Source organism: Pagrus pagrus (genome assembly GCF_965226575.1).
Source record: "Pagrus pagrus genome assembly, chromosome: 7".
Taxonomy (NCBI): Eukaryota; Metazoa; Chordata; class Actinopteri; order Spariformes; family Sparidae; genus Pagrus; species Pagrus pagrus.
Window position 1 is genome coordinate 22353639 of NC_140191.1, and position 16683 is coordinate 22370321.

Here is a 16683-nt window from a genome sequence, read left to right on the forward strand (position 1 = left end):
GGGAGAGGACAGACATGGGTTACGACAACCTGTTCACTATAACATTGTAGCACTACTGTTGGAATATAGAGCTATTTAACACTTACTTACAGCAGCTTTAAGTTCAGTATTTAACATTGGAAGCTGAAACGTAAAGTTTGCCAACATTTATCTGAGTGATTGGGTTGCGGAGATGAGCTACAGGAGCTACAGCCTCGTGGTGGGAGCATGCAATGGCCCATGCAAATGAAGTAGAGACTTCATTTGAATTCTTATTCTCCATCTTGTTTTGTAACTTAACCCGAGCACATGTTCACAGCTTTGCACGGGGGTGTGTATTTCACTCCTCACTTGTTATATGTCCTTAAATCGTACCACTTTCTCTGAGCATCCTCTTGGTTTCATCAATGCATCGGCTCAGTACTGTGACCTGAGATAGATTTGTGAGTTTGGGGACACTGGCAGATTGGTGGGCAGGAATTCTTAACAGTACAGATTGGGTGATAACGACTAAGTGCTCTGAACTGGCCCTAATTGGCCCAAGACTTCTATAACTTCCCCTCAGATCCGTGATTTTGGGAGTCATGGGTCTTGGCTGAGGAGGGCTTCTCGGAAGATGAATCTCTTGTGTGAAGTTGTGATCAGGGTGAACTGGTGAGGGTAGGCTCTCACACTTGGTCATCAGTGAAATGGTATGCTCTCTTGTAGTGAAGACAGACAAAAAAACAAGAAAGAGGTGTTGTATTTTGGGTTTGAATGAATTTCAAAGACAGCACGGTCACATCAACCTGTCCTATGCCTGTGTTGAATGCCAACATAAGAGCTTTAACAGTATTACTGTGAAGTTGTTACAACTGTTGCTCCACCAGTGACTCAGTGTAGACGATACTCCAGGATGCCAATGCGGCTCCTGTGCTACATCACATTTGAGGATCCAGAACAAAAATAATGTGAGAACCACTCACAAACACCTACAATCTTCCTTTAAGTTACAAAGATGGTTTTTGAACAAGATCTCGCTTTAAAGAGACACCCTTAATCTCAACGGGACTAATTGGTTGATAAAGGTTAAATAAATAGGACTTCCTCCTCCTCCTATATTTGTAAAGAGAAATTCAGAGAGATAGCCTTCTTGTATAAAGTCATGCAAACAGGATCTCATTAGCAAATGCAAATGAGAAAACACCAAATCTTCGCGGAGAGGCAGAAGTGTATCTCCATGGGATAGCTGGAACATGACAGCTCACCAACCGCCCCCACGCTGAGCACCAAATGTGATGGTCCGCTCCTGCTGCTACTCTTAACAGGATGTAGGACCAAACCATAAATGTACGCATAGGGGGGGTGGGGACAAGGAAGTGGGTCACAAGAGGCCTTCACCTTCTGCCATTTGAAGCCCTGCTGTAAAAAACTCTCATTGGTGACTTTAAGTTTGTGGAATAAGGATCCCAGTGGTGCTTGTTATATCAGCTATTCATCAAGGTTCTCAAATGATACCGCACATTACTGTTTCCATTTTTGGCTCATATAAAAACATTGTTACACTCACTACACAAGTTTCTGCATCGTCTACTGTCCCTCCCAGTCTCGAGTGTCAAAAACAGATTTTTAATGTCTTCAATTGCAAAACTATTGCAAGAAAGTTTAGTTTTGGTCTGGCAAGAAAACCTTTGCACAAATGAAGTCTGTTCTTTATGCACTGGTAACTAATTAACAAGAGGAAGTAAAAAATGAGTTGTAAGAATTTTAATTAAAAACATTCAGATTACGTCAGAAAGGGGCTGATGCGTTACTGGTTTCCTGCGTGATCTGTGGAGGCAGCTCATCAGCCATGAGGAGCAGAAACATGAGATCACATTCAATTAAAGGCTATTAATTGTTAATTAATTAGGTTTGTATGTCTGTACATTGTTGAGAGGGCATTTCCCAGGATGCAAGAAAGGCAAGCCCTCACAGCCAATCAGGAGTCCGGTCTGAGAGCGTGTCTGTCGTGACATCACAAGCTGCGGCGGGCAGAGTTCCTGGCATGGCTTCAGACCAACAGACCTTCTGCTGCCAGTGGGGTGGCAGTGGCCTAGGGCAGGGCGGCGATGGCCAGGTCACCAGCTTTTCCTCCTGCCTGGCATGAGCGCTGCGGGAGGGGTGGCCGGCAGGATGGCAAGATGTCAGAAACAGCCCTTTAGACGTGTCAAAAAGCAGGCACAGCTAGGGGAAGCTGCTCATCGAGCGTGATAGAGAGAGGAGAGAGGCCATTATACAGACAGGCTGCCCAATAAACACATGAGAACCACACGGCTTTATGTGATGGAGCAGCTACACGTTCTTTTACGTTTGTTTTTGGTAATGAGATAAGCCGGTTTAAGAAAGAAAATGTGTGTTTTCGTCACCACTGAGAGCTATAGTATATAATCAATGAGTCTATGACTGTTTAGCACCTGAAAGGCTGGGAAGTCTGTTTTAAAGATCCCCTCCACACATGTTTTAAGATGTTTTCAAATGCTCTGCTGTGAATAAGTTGTACCTGATATGTTTATGTTTTTTGTTTTCATTTTTTAAATTATACCTTGTTAAAATATCTTAAATGCACATTATGTAATGTCTGCTGCCGGGGGTCTCTCAGTCAAAACAAGGAAAACCGAAGAAGCAGTTTTAAGATGTCATGACGTAGTGTGGGATCATGGGAGTCGGTGTCTTCATTGTTAAACAACCACCAATTCAAAATGAAAATCTATCTGACATTACCGAGGCAGGACGGAGTAATGTATTGAAGTTTTATTAATGTTATGCTCAGTAGGTGACCAAATGAAACGCTTGAGTAAAAGTATAGAAACATTTGTCAACAATCTAAGTATACAACTTAACAAAATATATAACAAAGGTCTTGTTGTTTTCATACATATTAATGCTGAAATGTTACATATTATATCTTTAAACTACATCTTTCTCATTGAAAAACCATGAATCTTAGAATACACAAGTATTGTTTGTTACAGAAGTTAAACTACAACACAACATGTCTCCTAAATCCAGAATTTTCTCAGTATGTGCACTGGCAGGTCACAAGCTCTCACATTATACTTGTGTAAAGTTGCATACTGGACCCTGATTGGCTCCCCACTTGTGACGAAGTGATCATGCCAGTATAAACCCATGATAAACTCAAATTTAAGGGTTAGTACAGAGAAACTTTCCCCCCTTTGCCAATGCATCATTCTGCACAGTGAAAGTCAAATATCCATGAGGTGCCACTTAAAAGCAAAACACATTTCTGAGTGGAGGGGGGACTTAAAGATATGTCGGAAGGGAAGGTGAATGCAGCAAATCTTGCACAGTGCTTAACGTGTGAGTGAGTGTGCGAGCCCCTGCACTGCCGGGGCAAACAGAAGCTTATATAGACACTTTTCGAAGCTCCACAAGTTCACACTTCTGACTCACTGGTTTTACCATGAAAGCATGTGACCATATGTGTTTGTGTGTCAGAAGCGTAGTTCGCTAAATAAAGAAAGAGAAAGTTAGATGAGGAGGGGTAGAGTTTTAATGTGTTTGATACTTGAAAGTGAGCCTTTTATTATATCCTCTTGTACTCACACGCAGAAGACTCACCGATAAAAGAATAACAGTGCAAAAAAAATATCTGCTATATAATGTGGAAAGGGAAACAAAGAAAAATACTTGGAATCCAAAGTAAAATTTAAGGAGCACTGAAGCCGCATGTGCACACACAGATCTGTGAACTGTTACTCTATATTCATGACTTCCTCAGACAATCAAACAACTCAATCAGGTTATCAGCAGAGGTGTATTAGCTTTAGACTGTTTGCTCTTCAAATAGTTTACCCAAATAGTTGATTTGTCTTGTTTGATGTGCAGTGTGTTTATTTGAGAGGTGGGGGCCCGCTTCATTAATCCTGTCACTGGCTTTATCATGCAAACCCGTCTGCAGCAGCGAGCAGCAGCAGCAGATGAGCGTCGTCTGGCCCTGAGCTGGTCTTTAAGCTGTTAAAAGGGGGCCCATCAACACAGTAATGCAGCACAGTTAAAAGACTGATTCTGCTTTCCTTTGAACTGTTGAGGTAGAAAGAATGAAAGAGGAAACAGGCTGAAATGAGTCCCTTTAAGAGTCAAAATCAGCCTTGAATTCTTCGTAGTTTTGTGACCAATGTACGTGTATATTGAGTCACCTGAGGGCAACATTCGTCATCCTTTATGTTGGTGGAAAGACAGTCAACTTATACAATGATTTGTGTGTAAATTCAAGTGTTAACGTATTGATTTGTTTAAGTATCATATATATTGTGTAAAAAAAATGTATTTTCTTTCTCTCTTCTTGTGTCACTGATGATGAACACAGATCTGTTTCCTTTGCTCATTTCAGCCCAGTTGTGGCAAAATGGCAGAGCAGCAATGTAACCATCTTACCACAATCCCCTTTTCATGCCTCTGCTTCTCACTCTCCACAAACCATTAGCACGGATGTGAGAGATCATATTGATTGTATAGCTACCTGTACTAGTCAATGACCATGACTACAAAGACAGTGATACAGCTGAGTTTCAATCACGACAGGTTCCATCTGTGCGGCTATTGTGGCAAAGCTGACCTGAAAATTAAAGAATTGTGTTTATTATTTTTATATTTCTACGTCTTATTGTCAGCGAGGTACATTTACTCACCGAGCTCTTATTTCACAGTCTGCCACATTTTGTACAACATGTTATTGTAGGTAAAGGATCACAATGGCCCAGTCTCTATCTCTTGGAGTAATCAGTGCTCTTCTTGAAACTGAATTTAGCAGCAACTTTTTATAAGCTTGATTTTTTGGGATTTTGGGGGATCATTTTGACAAATGTGCTGAAAGTTTTTAAAAAGTAGGCAGGCCAACTCCAGATCTGCACCACATCACATTAAAGATCCTTTCTCTTTCTGTTCTGAGGGGAGGGAGGGAGGGTTTTTGATTTCCATTTGATATCTAACGATATAAGGGCACCATCAAATCTGCACTATTGACCCCCACAGGCACACCTTGATGGGACTTTAACTCTGCTGATGTCTTTGTGAGGTTGATGAGATGCAAACAATCCACAGATGGACCGGGGGAACAGCCCCTCTCTTGTACACCTTGGCTTGTGATGCCGAGGATCCCCTGCCCCTCCCCTGGAGATCAGAGGAGAATCTGATAATAGGCTGCTATCTGTGCGTCACGGCCACAAGGAGAGAGCAGCGGTGGGAGCGGGAGTGCGCTTCTACACCGCGATCAGTCCGCCTCCACATGGCTCAGGCTTCTTCTTCTTCTTCTTCTCCCTCCTGAACCCCAAACACAACATGATGTCATGTGCTGGTGCAGGCTCAGCCCCGCAGCTTGTTTCGCGTGTTGATGTTGTCTGAGTTTTCATTTAGTTGAATTTTCTTTTTCTTGAACTTGATTTGCAAACGGAACCAGCAGGGAGAATCGCTTGGTGAGTTAATATTTTAAATATATATATTTTTTTAACAATTTGAGTGAGTGCTTTTTTATTATTACACTATCTAAATCACTAGATGTTTGTTTTGTTTAATTTTCTAATACATCTAAACATTACTCGGCACAAATTCAACCAAAAAAACAAAGACAAATTAGCATTGTATTTGTACACAGATTGATTTATGTCTTTATATATATATGTATTTTTTTTTCATCAATAAAGGGCCGATTAGATTTGTTTATCGTCCTTTTAAAAAAAAAAAAAAAAATCGGACTGTCTGTTCCAAGAAACATCACAGGTTTCTTCAAACGGAAAAATAATTGGCTATTTCCCTTTTTCACATCGGGGATCCCGTTGGGACCCGGAGCCGCATCACAATTGAATGAATGCAAATTCATTATCTCTGAATAATAATATAGGATTAACGGCAACGAGAAAATTACTTGTAAAGTAAGTAGCCTACATTTGTTCTGTTTTTTTTTTTTTTCAGAATTATTTGTAAAGATTAATGCGTTGCTAAAGTTATTTTTAGCATTTGGGGGATTTTTTTGTGTGAAGACGTGAGGTTGCCTCCTTATAAAATATGTAAAGCAAAATAACACTATTTGTTTTCACCGAAAATGTCGCGGTTTACATTCGATGGTTGCAAAAGACGGAATTCAGAGTCGTGGGTGAACTTTCATTTTAGTTTGACACCACAAAACTACCCCTGAAAATCAGTGCGTTGCTTCAAGTTTGTCATATGATTTACAAGAAATTGCAGGCGATTCCTTCTCTTATATCATCCAGACAGGCTTCACCTCAGGTCACCAGTTCACTTATTTTATTCTGATCATCCACAGTGATTCGGCCAGAGATCGATTCAGGTGAAATTATAAATCCCTCACTGTTATTTCTGAACTTTTCACCGGTTTCACATCGCTTTTTTTTTTTTTTTACCTTCTCAAATATTAAGACATGTTGCTTTATTTTATGGCGCTGAATTTAATGGAAGGATTCTCCTGCACATGATTTAAAACAGAGAAAATGATTAAAGTAGAAAGAGAAGGGGACGCCTGTGCCAAAGATGACTTATTAAGTTACAGTAAAGCCCATTGATTTTTTAAAAGACGTCAATGACTGAGATGTAGCAGTTCAGGTTTGATAAACTTCAAAGCCACACCTTGATACGCCTACAAAGATTTCGGCTTTGATATGACGGCCACTTTCCACCGACATCTCAGTGCGTCTTCGTTTACGCGCAAGTTGCAGCGCGCCTCCTGTGTCAGGCCTTTCAGCTGCTGGGGACTCTGGTAGATATATTTATAATCCAGGCTGCTCTTATTAACCACAATCTTCTCTTTTTCCTTCTTCAGTAATTCTGCAGTGGATGCTGGAAGAAGAAGTTTTTTTATCAGACATAAAAACTCCTTTGGTGATTCCTGAGGGGAAGGGAGACCCCTGAGGTAAAAAAGCAGTCTCAACTGGGATCAGAGAAAGTGATCAATCTCTGTAACAAGACTGAGTAAAGACGAGAAGAGTAGTCATGCTGGGCGGTGAAGGAGAAAGCAACACTTTCTCCTCTTCGAAAGAAGCAGCAGACGAGAGGTGCAGGTCTCCGGCTGTGGATGGGGACGACCCGGCGGCTGGCAGCAGGTACGCAGAGCACGGGATGGGTGCTGACCGGTACTACATCCCCCCCACGATCACCAAACAGAGCCCAGAAACAGCGAGCCCCTGCTCCTTCATCCCTTATAACCCCGGTGGGACGGTTTACACCCCGGCCGGCGCCGGCAGGTACCCCTCATCTCTCCACTTGAGCTCCGTGTTGCCTCCCGCGGGATTTCCCTCCTCCGCCGCCGGCCGTAGTCACTTCAGCTCGGCTTACCAGCTCGGCCAGAGCCCCGGCTGCATCTACCCGCCCTACACCGGCTCAGGGTCGGCGCTCGGCAACATCTCCCTCCCCACCGGCGGCCCGGGGATGAGGGCCCAGGTCTACCTCTGCAACCGGCCGCTGTGGCTCAAGTTCCACCGGCACCAGACCGAGATGATCATCACCAAGCAGGGCAGGTGAGAAAACACTGTGACCCTGACACAAGTCTTGTGATTCTCAGGGGGATTCAGTGAATTTGCATCAGTGCACGTGATTGATATTATTTTGCTTCAAGAAAACACAGATTACCGTTCCTCTATAATACAGTCCTCTTTATATTCTGATGTTCTATGTGTGATTTTGTTGATGTGCCTGCAGACGGATGTTCCCCTTCCTCAGCTTTAACATCGCTGGTCTCAACCTGACCGCGCACTACAACGTGTTTGTGGAGGTGGTGCTGGCGGATCCAAACCATTGGAGATTTCAAGGAGGCAAGTGGGTCACCTGTGGGAAGGCGGACAACAGCAGCCAAGGTACTGGAGCTATTTATCTCCCTTTTTAACATTTAGTTTCCTCCGTGTTTTAAATTAATTATCAATAAAAGAAGCCTGCACTGAATAACTGAAATGGGAAAAATAGTCAGATTAACTAAATGTCGACTTTTCTTATTGAGAGAATAAATGCATTCAATGCAAAATGTTTGCATGCGTATTCCTTTTGAAATATAAACAGTAAAATATTAAATGTGTAATTTGAAACTCCACTTTCCCCAGTGGATACTCATCCTAAAATGTATGTTTCTCGTTTGAAAATGTATTTTTTTTTATTTCAGGAAACAAAGTCTACATCCACCCAGAGTCTCCAAACACGGGGGCCCACTGGATGAGACAAGAAATCTCCTTCAGCAAATTGAAACTCACCAACAACAAAGGCACCAGTCACAGTACTTCACAGGTGAGCCACACTCATACATGTAACCTCAGCAACGATTTGAATAAATTGTTTTAAGACATCGACATCATTTTCGTTGCACTGAACTGTGCTTGTTGTCAGTGGCCTACAGCTATGTGTTTTTAACGTACAGTAAAAAAATAAAAATAAAATAAAAAAGCCTCTGCTGGATTTTTGCGAATGCGTAAAAGTGCAATGGCACGATTTGGAGTAATATAATTTAATTTTTTTCTAAATTATTTTTTGGTTGGTAATTAAATTCACGCTCACATGATGTTTTTTTCGTCAACATATGTTGTGCAAACGAATGCTTGAATAAAATAAAGTGAATTCAAGACACTATTGATGAAGGCAAAGGCCAAACCACTTGCAGAAATGTAACCTTTTTGCACAAATTGCACAAGTTAATTTTTATTTTTTTTAAAATTATTTATTTGATCTAATGGATGATTACTTTTGTGCAGATGGTGGTCCTGCAGTCGCTGCATAAATACCAGCCAAGGCTGCACATCGTGGAGGTGACGGAGGATGGGGTGGAGGACATTGGCACTGACGTTAAGACTCAGAGCTTCAACTTTCCAGAGACCCAGTTCATAGCTGTCACTGCCTACCAGAACACTGATGTAAGCACTGTGCCACCATAATGTTTTAAGCTGCAGGCCTCTATATATTGTTATATACTCAGACAATTATCTCTTTTTTATGCAATATAGATTGCATGTTATCTCATTTTGATCTATTTGCATTTTCTATTCATTTAAACTCATTCAATAGAAATGAACAGGGATTTTCAATGGGCTATTAACTTAAACATGCATGTGGGTAATAGATGTGTAAATGTATGGTGCTTTTTTTCATTTCTTTTATCTTTATCTTCACAAAGCATTTTTCTTTGTTTTAGATCACGCAGCTGAAAATTGATCACAACCCTTTTGCCAAAGGATTCAGAGATAATTATGACTCGTAAGTATTCTGTGTCACTGTCATGCATTGTTCCCTTGTTATACATTCAGTAAAAATAACAACACAGGAATGCATAAGATTATAAGCATTAATTGCATCAGCAGCCAAACTATGATCTTTCTTAACTGACCAAAGTAAGAACGTCTCGTGTGTGTGCACACTCATTCTGAAAGACATTTTCACACCTTTTTCTCACTGACCCTCCTTGACCTCAAGTTCACAAGAACATGTATTTTTTTCCAGGATGTACACAGCTCCAGAGCATGACCGCCTCACTCCATCGCCAACCGACTCTCCCCGGGCCCACCAGATTGTCCCCAGCGCCCGCTACACCATGCAGCCCCTGTTCCAAGACCAATTTGTCAACAACCTCCCCCAGAATCGCTTCTACAACAGCGAGCGAGCAGTGCCGCAGACTAACAGCCTCCTCTCACCTCAGACAGAAGACGGAGCTTCACAGAGGTGGTTTGTCACCTCCATGCAGCAAGGGGGAAACGGCACTAGCACCAGCAACAAGCTCGATCTCACACCCTATGAGGGGGAATACTCGAGCTCACTGCTTCCTTATGGCATCAAATCACTTTCAATGCAAACATCTCATGCTCTCAGCTACTACCCAGACTCTCCTTTCACCACCATGTCTGCAGGGTGGGGGTCCAGAGCAGCGTATCAGAGAAAGGTTACCCCCAGCCTGCCTTGGTCTCCCAGGCCCAGTCCCACTGCTGGTTTCCCAGAAAACTCAAACAAAGTCAAAGCACAGATAGACGAGGAGGTGAACGGCAGCGGAGGCCTGATCTCCTCCTGGACAGAGGCACAGCCATCACCCCTGTCTCTAGAGAAGGCTGATTCTTATTCCACAGCCTGCAAACGAAGGCGCTTGTCTCTTAATGGTCCTAGCACAGAGGACTCACCCGCTGACATCAAATGTGAAGACTTGGCCTCTGCTGCCACCAACAGTAGCTCGTATAGCAAAGAAGCCCCGTCATCCAAAGGCATGGCAGCTTACTATTCCTTTTACACAAACCATTGAATGTGTTCAAATATTTTGTAACTCATTTTGACCCTTTTGTTGTCTTCATCTACAACTGTGAATGAGACTTGTTATTTAGCTTTTTTTGTTGTGTGCACACCCAGAGGTGTCTTGGTGGTGATAAATGTTCTCCTTCCTTTTTTTGCTGATGCAGGAGGACACATTAAAATAATGACATCAAGTCATGGGGCACGTGTCACACAATGCACATCAGCAGCCTGAGACTTTGACTTATTCCATCTAATTGACTATTTATTGTTTGAACTGCCCATTTATGTAACTCTGTATTTGGAATTTTAAAGGTGCCAAAGCGTTTGTTTAAGTTGCCCCATTTTTTTGAACAGTGCTATGTATGTGTCATGTGCATACATTACTGTACTGCCTCCACACTGAGGATATGTGTTTACAGATTATTTATTGAAGGCCTGTTGATATTAAATTTGTGCACTCATAAATGTGTGATAATATGCTGTATATACCTTCATGGCGATGTTCAGATATTTGATAATAAAAGGCATATGTGTTCTATTTAGTATCTGGGTGGTTATTTCAAGGAAAGACACTTTTGTCCATGTTTAAACACAGCATATTTTATATATGACTCACTTTCACGTGAGCATTTTTTATTATGAATGAACCTGTTAAAGATAATCTGTAAATACTCACAAAGTTCAGTGCTTACATACATAAGAACCACAAAATGCACACGATGGGGTGTTTAGACACAAATTCAGCTGACCCTCAATCTATATTGTATTTTTGTCCAATCTGATGTACAACAAATGCAAAATCAAACCGATGAAAGTCAGATCAAGACTTGACTGATCAAGGGATTAAAAAAAAAAAAGCACAACTTCATGTCCAGACAGAAGCATTGTTTGTTTTGTGGACTCTGTCGCACTCTAGTGGCATTTTATTGTACTTACAGCTACCAGATCAATCACTACAGAAGCCTGTTGAGCTGAGATGGAGATTGAGTGCATATAACACTGAATTAAATCTCCATTTTATTCAACAATTGGACCCTAGAGTCTACAAATGAACCGTTGAGGGTTTCTTTATTTATTTGTTTAAAATCCAAAGTCTTTTCTGTCTCTGGGATCTTCCTAGGCTCATGCTATGGCTGCAACTAACTTTCTGACTACTTACTTTCATCAATTAATCTGTTGATCATTTCCTTGATCAATCGATTATTTGTTTGGTCAGAAAATGGTGAAACATGTTGATCGGTGTTTCCCAGAGCTCAAGATGACATTGAGTTTACTATCATAGAGAAGTAAAGAAATGATAAATATTCACATTTAAAAGCTCGAATAAGGCAATTCTGATTTCTTTTCTTCAGAAATACTCAAACACCCTCATTGATTATCAGAATATTCGATTGTTAATTGAGTATTTGACAACTAATCGATTATTGCAGCTCTAGCTTGTATTTCCTTCATATTGTCGTAGTGCACCACAGATAAAAACTAATTCTGATGCTGAGTCTGGGGAATCAACAGGAGGACCAGGACAAAGTGGACAAAAACACAAACAAACACAAATTATGCACTTAGTTGGCCCAAAATATGGCAACGTTAGGATTTAAAACTTAACATAGGTATGTTAGTATTAGTAGGCTATTATGTACAACCTGTGGGCACACACACTCTCTCTCTCTCTCTCTCACACACACACACACACACACACACACACACACACACACACACACACACAGAGTCTATATTACCTTAAAAAATAAGCCATATTCTTCTCTGCCAGTTTGGTGGGTTGTGCTGAAACCTGGCAACCCATGTAGCAACCAGCAGAGAGTCAGCGGAGAGTTGACATGAACAACATCACTGCTCCGAGCTCAGCGCACATTATTAATGGACTGCCTCACTTAACAAGGAAAGCCTCCGTTTATTGCGCTGTGGCTGTGAATTCACAAGAGCGGGTCTTCAACAGCGAGATGTGCCGTCTGTGTAAGTCTGAGTACTTGTTACTCATTGTTTACTGTGAGTTTATCAACTGTGCTAGCTAAGTTGGCTAGCAGCGCTGTTAGCTTGCTAGCTGACCCGCTAGCGTATGCACTGACGTTTAACCAACGCAGATGGTAGCGTCATGATGTTTTTATGTTTTTGAATAACACACAGCTAGCAAGCAGTGTTGTGTCTTGTGCTTAACACAAACCCTGCCGACAGAAGGAATGGTTTGCAGCTCGCGTTATCTAAGGTCAGTTGGCTGCTGAATGTTTTCATGAACCAGAAATGTAACAAAGCGTTGTCGCGGACTGGTCATTAACACAGCCCAGTGCAGTCGGGTTGAGCTAGCGAAAACGGTAAACAGCACACAGCATGGGGAAAGGCCTGCATGGAGGAGTTTGGTGACAAGTGGCAAGCTACGGGTACAAACTGTTAACATCTTTATATCCTTAGCTGCTTCTGCTAGGTAGCTAGGTTATAGTTAGAGGTGTGTGGCGCTGTCGTTGACAAGTGTCTTAACTATTGTCAGATAGGTTAATAAGTTATACATTTGTAAAGTACTAACTATGTGTTACCAGCTATGAGGTTATATAATCCAAGATAAGGTGTTTACAAGTGTTCAGAAAGGTGGGACATAGTCTGTCTTTCCCCCTGACTGTGTTGTTTTGAAGGTGTCTGTCCTCGCGTGGCACAAGCCTGACACAGATTTAGTGATGCAATCAAAGTTTACCTGTGCCACCTGGCCTCCATGTTTCAATGATGTCGTGATTTATTGAAGTGTTAGTGGTGTGTGTGTAACGTGTTTATGTTATATGCCTGTATGGCTCCTATTGCAATAGTGGATGGTTTATGTGCTATACTAATATTGGCAATAGATTAACAGTTTGATTCACACATAAGTAAACTATTTGTGTTGGCTGAATAATGAACAAATGAAAAATGATGCATATAAAATGACTTGATACAAGTCTGTTACAGGAACCGTTGTCCCGTTCCACTCTGGTCCAGCCGCTGTTCCACTCACCTCCATCCCACGATGGAGGGCTTCTCTCACAGATCTCCCTAAAACAGTTGAACGTGACAGTGTTATTATGGCCATATTTTAAAGTGTATGAGTATCTGCTTCTGTACTCGATTGTAGCATGTGAGCACCTCATAGCTTTATGCCAGTTTATTATTAAAACAGTTTCAACAGAAACTGAACATTATAACCTCTTAAGGGAGAGTTATTTGATGGCTGTCGTATAAGACTGCATTAGTTTTGACAAAGAAAAGCAGAAATCCTCACACTTAAGAAGATGGAACTGCAAATGTTTGACATTTTTGCTTGAAAACCCCAGAAAATCTGATCAATCTGTTAACAAAATAATTGGCAGTACATTTTCTTTCAATTGACTAACCGATTAAAACTTCTACTTGCTGCCGTTCTACTATTTACATTCATGCATGCATGTCTGTGTTTGTTAATTTTATCCTCTACTTCTTATTCTGTTCATGTTAAGATGAAAAATCCTCAAATGACAGCGAGCCCCCTTTTTCCTTGAAAATTAAATGAATACTTGGGATTCTCTCCTTTTACATTCCTTTCTGTTACACACACAATGATGCTTATGTAGTTTTAGATTGCTGATATTGTGTAAAGATTAGATGATTCGGATCCATCCACAGTCTTAACTCATAATCTGCAAAAAAAATGGTCTAGCATTTTTTCTTTATATTATGTACATGCAATAACTTGCCTACACCAAGGCATCACTTTGCAAAGGATTTGCAGGGTGGGGAATATTAAGTATGAATACATTTTATTATCATGAAGTAGGAGACCATCTTGTGTTCTGGTGGTTTGTGCTTTAGCTGACCAAAAATACATGGAAGCATCATATTGCACAAACAGTCATGACCATATGGCGCTCCGGTGGAAGCGAAATGCTGACGCTCTGCATGTTGCTCTTGAGTTGACGATATCTCGCTTCACAATGGCTCCTGGCCTCAGTGGGACGGGCAGCACTGGCAAGGAGAGGCGGAAGCTCCTGGTGATGCCAGAGGAAGCCTTGTCCTTCTCACTGTTTGAGCTTTGTTGGCCCTATGTTTAGTTATTTCAAACAAAAAAATAAAAAGAGAAACACAGGGAGGTGGTTTACAGTGCAGTGGTGATGCTGACACAGGGGCTTGGGGCAGAGCAGCCTGAGCATCCTTGGAGATGCAACTCTCACCCTTGTGATTCAGAGGGAGCGGAAGCGATATATACTCTAAACTCTGGTTTATTAGGAGAATCAGTTTGACTTATTTTATGACAGACGAGCTCAGTCACCATTTTTTTTAGTTATCAAGGCCTCGTTGGACTTGGACATTGCCATAAAGGAATTTAACTCCTATTATTCTTATTTTCTTTAGGACATTCAGTATGCCAGCCTGTTGGACTTGAACAGATTGAAGACGAATTAAAAGGCTGCCGTGTCAGTCAGAGCTTGAACCTACATCAGGGGAAGAGATGGGGAACACAGCGACCAAGTTCCGCAAGGCTCTCATCAATGGAGATGAGTTGCTGGCCTGCCAACTGTATGAGAGCAACCAGCAGTTCAAGGAGGCTCTGGATCCCAACGCTACATATGGAGAGTCCTACCAGCACAACACTCCACTGCACTATGCTGCCCGGCACGCCATGACACGCCTACTCAGGTCAGGATGTGGCTCAGATAAAATCAAACAAACAAGGAAGCAAGGAGACAGAATGTACACACTCAGAGTGACTTATTTTTGGACTGTCTGCTGTCGGTGAGGGAAAAACGGATATCCAAGGGTTGGTAGATGAGGGACCAATTTGTTGTGCTACAGCTTTTTGATATGCAGCAGCTGATTAATTAATTTGATTATTATTAATTGATTTATTGTGTTCTTATTGCACCTACTCAGATATCAAGTGTTCTTTGAGCACTTTTCTTGTTTTTTTGTTTTTTTTAGCACTCTTACCGATCAACTGGTCCTATTCAGTGCTATATTGCTGCATTGTAAGAGAAAAATGTTCATGTTTTGTCTCTATACGTCCCATCTGTCTCTCCACATAGCCATCTGTTAGCAGCTCTCAGGAATGCAACATGCTGGGACGGAATAGGAAGGGGCTCCAAGAGCTTCCCATCCCACGAGCTACCAACCTTGCATGTTTTCATCTTTACTCCTCTCAGGCCCCTCATTTCTCTGCTAATACGCTTATATGCGCTCTATACTTGCTCAGTTCTACCTGACTTGAAGTAAAATGTCAGCTGGGTATGGCAAAATGAAGTGGAAGCAAACTAAATTACTGGATAGATGGATGGATGTATGGATTTAATTCTGATGATTAGAATTTCCATCTGAAATACTGAGACTCAGATTGATATATTATTTGGATGTTAATTTACCTGAGATGCAATATGCATTTCCACATTGGTTTCTAGTGTGTAACTCTGTGTATTTCATTTCAAATATAGTTAAGTGCAGTATTTAAAATGCTCTAGAGTATACAGTTACATCCAACTGTATGTCAGCCCTTTTTCTTTGGTTCGTCAGAAGACAAAATGCTTTTCATTTTATTAACTGTTGTGAAAAATACTTGTTGGTCACTCTGTTAACCAAAGCTGATATAAAAAGTTAACTGAAATGTGTTGGCTTTCCCCAGACATTAGCCAAAACCATTTCTGGGATAATGAGAAATGTTTGAAATTAACTGTTATTCCTGTCCCTGTCTTTATTATTTTAGGTCTTTTCTCCTAAACAAAGATGGGAATCCTAACAAGCGTAATGTGCACAATGAGACATCTCTGCACCTCCTCTGCATGGGGCCCCAGATCCTGACCTCAGAGGGAGCACTGCAACCCCGGATCTCACGGCCATACGAAGACAGACAGCGTCGAGCGGAATGTCTACAAATCATCCTGGCATGGACCGGAGCAAAGCTGGACCATGGAGAGTATGAGAGCGCTGATGTCAATGCCACCGACAACAAGAAGAACACCAGCCTGCACTATGCTGCTGCCTCAGGAATGAAGACTTGTGTTGAGGTGAGATATATGTTTCTCTATATATTTAATGTAAAAAAAAAGGCTCCATAGATTGGAACTGAAACCTCACTAGGTCAGGGACCATTTTGAAGATGAAAGGGGACAGAGTAACCTTGATGTTAACAAATTATTTAATATCTGCCCTTTTGTACAATAAATATTTCCAGAATATTTGCTGGTGTGTACCCCTGGGTTAATAACAATTTATGTACATGATCACATCTATTATATTAGTTTGATCAAACCACCCCCTTGAGAGTTTTAGGAAAATGCTGTGCTGCACAAAACCCTTTTATTAATCCCTGGGGCAGGATGCATCACATACAAAAGTCACAGAGATGAAATTATCTCTATATCTGCCTTTGCAAAGAACTGAGTTTAATTTTGAAATGGATTTTGTGTATAACTGAGCTGTGTAATCCCCATGATAGAGGATTTAGTATAC

The 16683-nt window shown here is 41.4% G+C and overlaps 2 protein-coding genes across 3 annotated transcripts in view; both read left to right on the plus strand.

Annotated features, from left to right (window-relative positions):
• The first annotated feature begins 5092 nt into the window (after window positions 1–5092).
• On the plus strand, window positions 5093–10765 carry eomesb (eomesodermin homolog b). The gene is made up of 7 exons (XM_084356834.1): window positions 5093–5435; window positions 6797–7490; window positions 7672–7826; window positions 8126–8247; window positions 8709–8867; window positions 9146–9207; window positions 9451–10765. The coding sequence occupies exons 2-7, from the start codon at window positions 6967–6969 to the stop codon at window positions 10235–10237; spliced, it is 1809 nt and encodes a 602-aa protein (XP_084212960.1). The 5' UTR covers window positions 5093–5435; window positions 6797–6966; the 3' UTR covers window positions 10238–10765.
• Window positions 10766–12027: 1262 nt separating this feature from the next.
• LOC311259630 (ankyrin repeat and IBR domain-containing protein 1-like) overlaps window positions 12028–16683 on the plus strand; it is a 34459-nt gene continuing 29803 nt past the window's right edge. The window contains exons 1-3 of one of the 2 annotated variants that reach the window (XM_084356879.1): window positions 12028–12201; window positions 14596–14880; window positions 15938–16238. In XM_084356879.1, the coding sequence (XP_084213005.1) occupies window positions 14693–14880; window positions 15938–16238 (489 nt within the window). In that variant the 5' untranslated portion in view covers window positions 12028–12201; window positions 14596–14692. Of the gene's footprint in view, window positions 12202–12373; window positions 12452–14595; window positions 14881–15937; window positions 16239–16683 lie in introns of those variants that run through there. The other variant, XM_084356880.1, reaches the window with a different exon arrangement.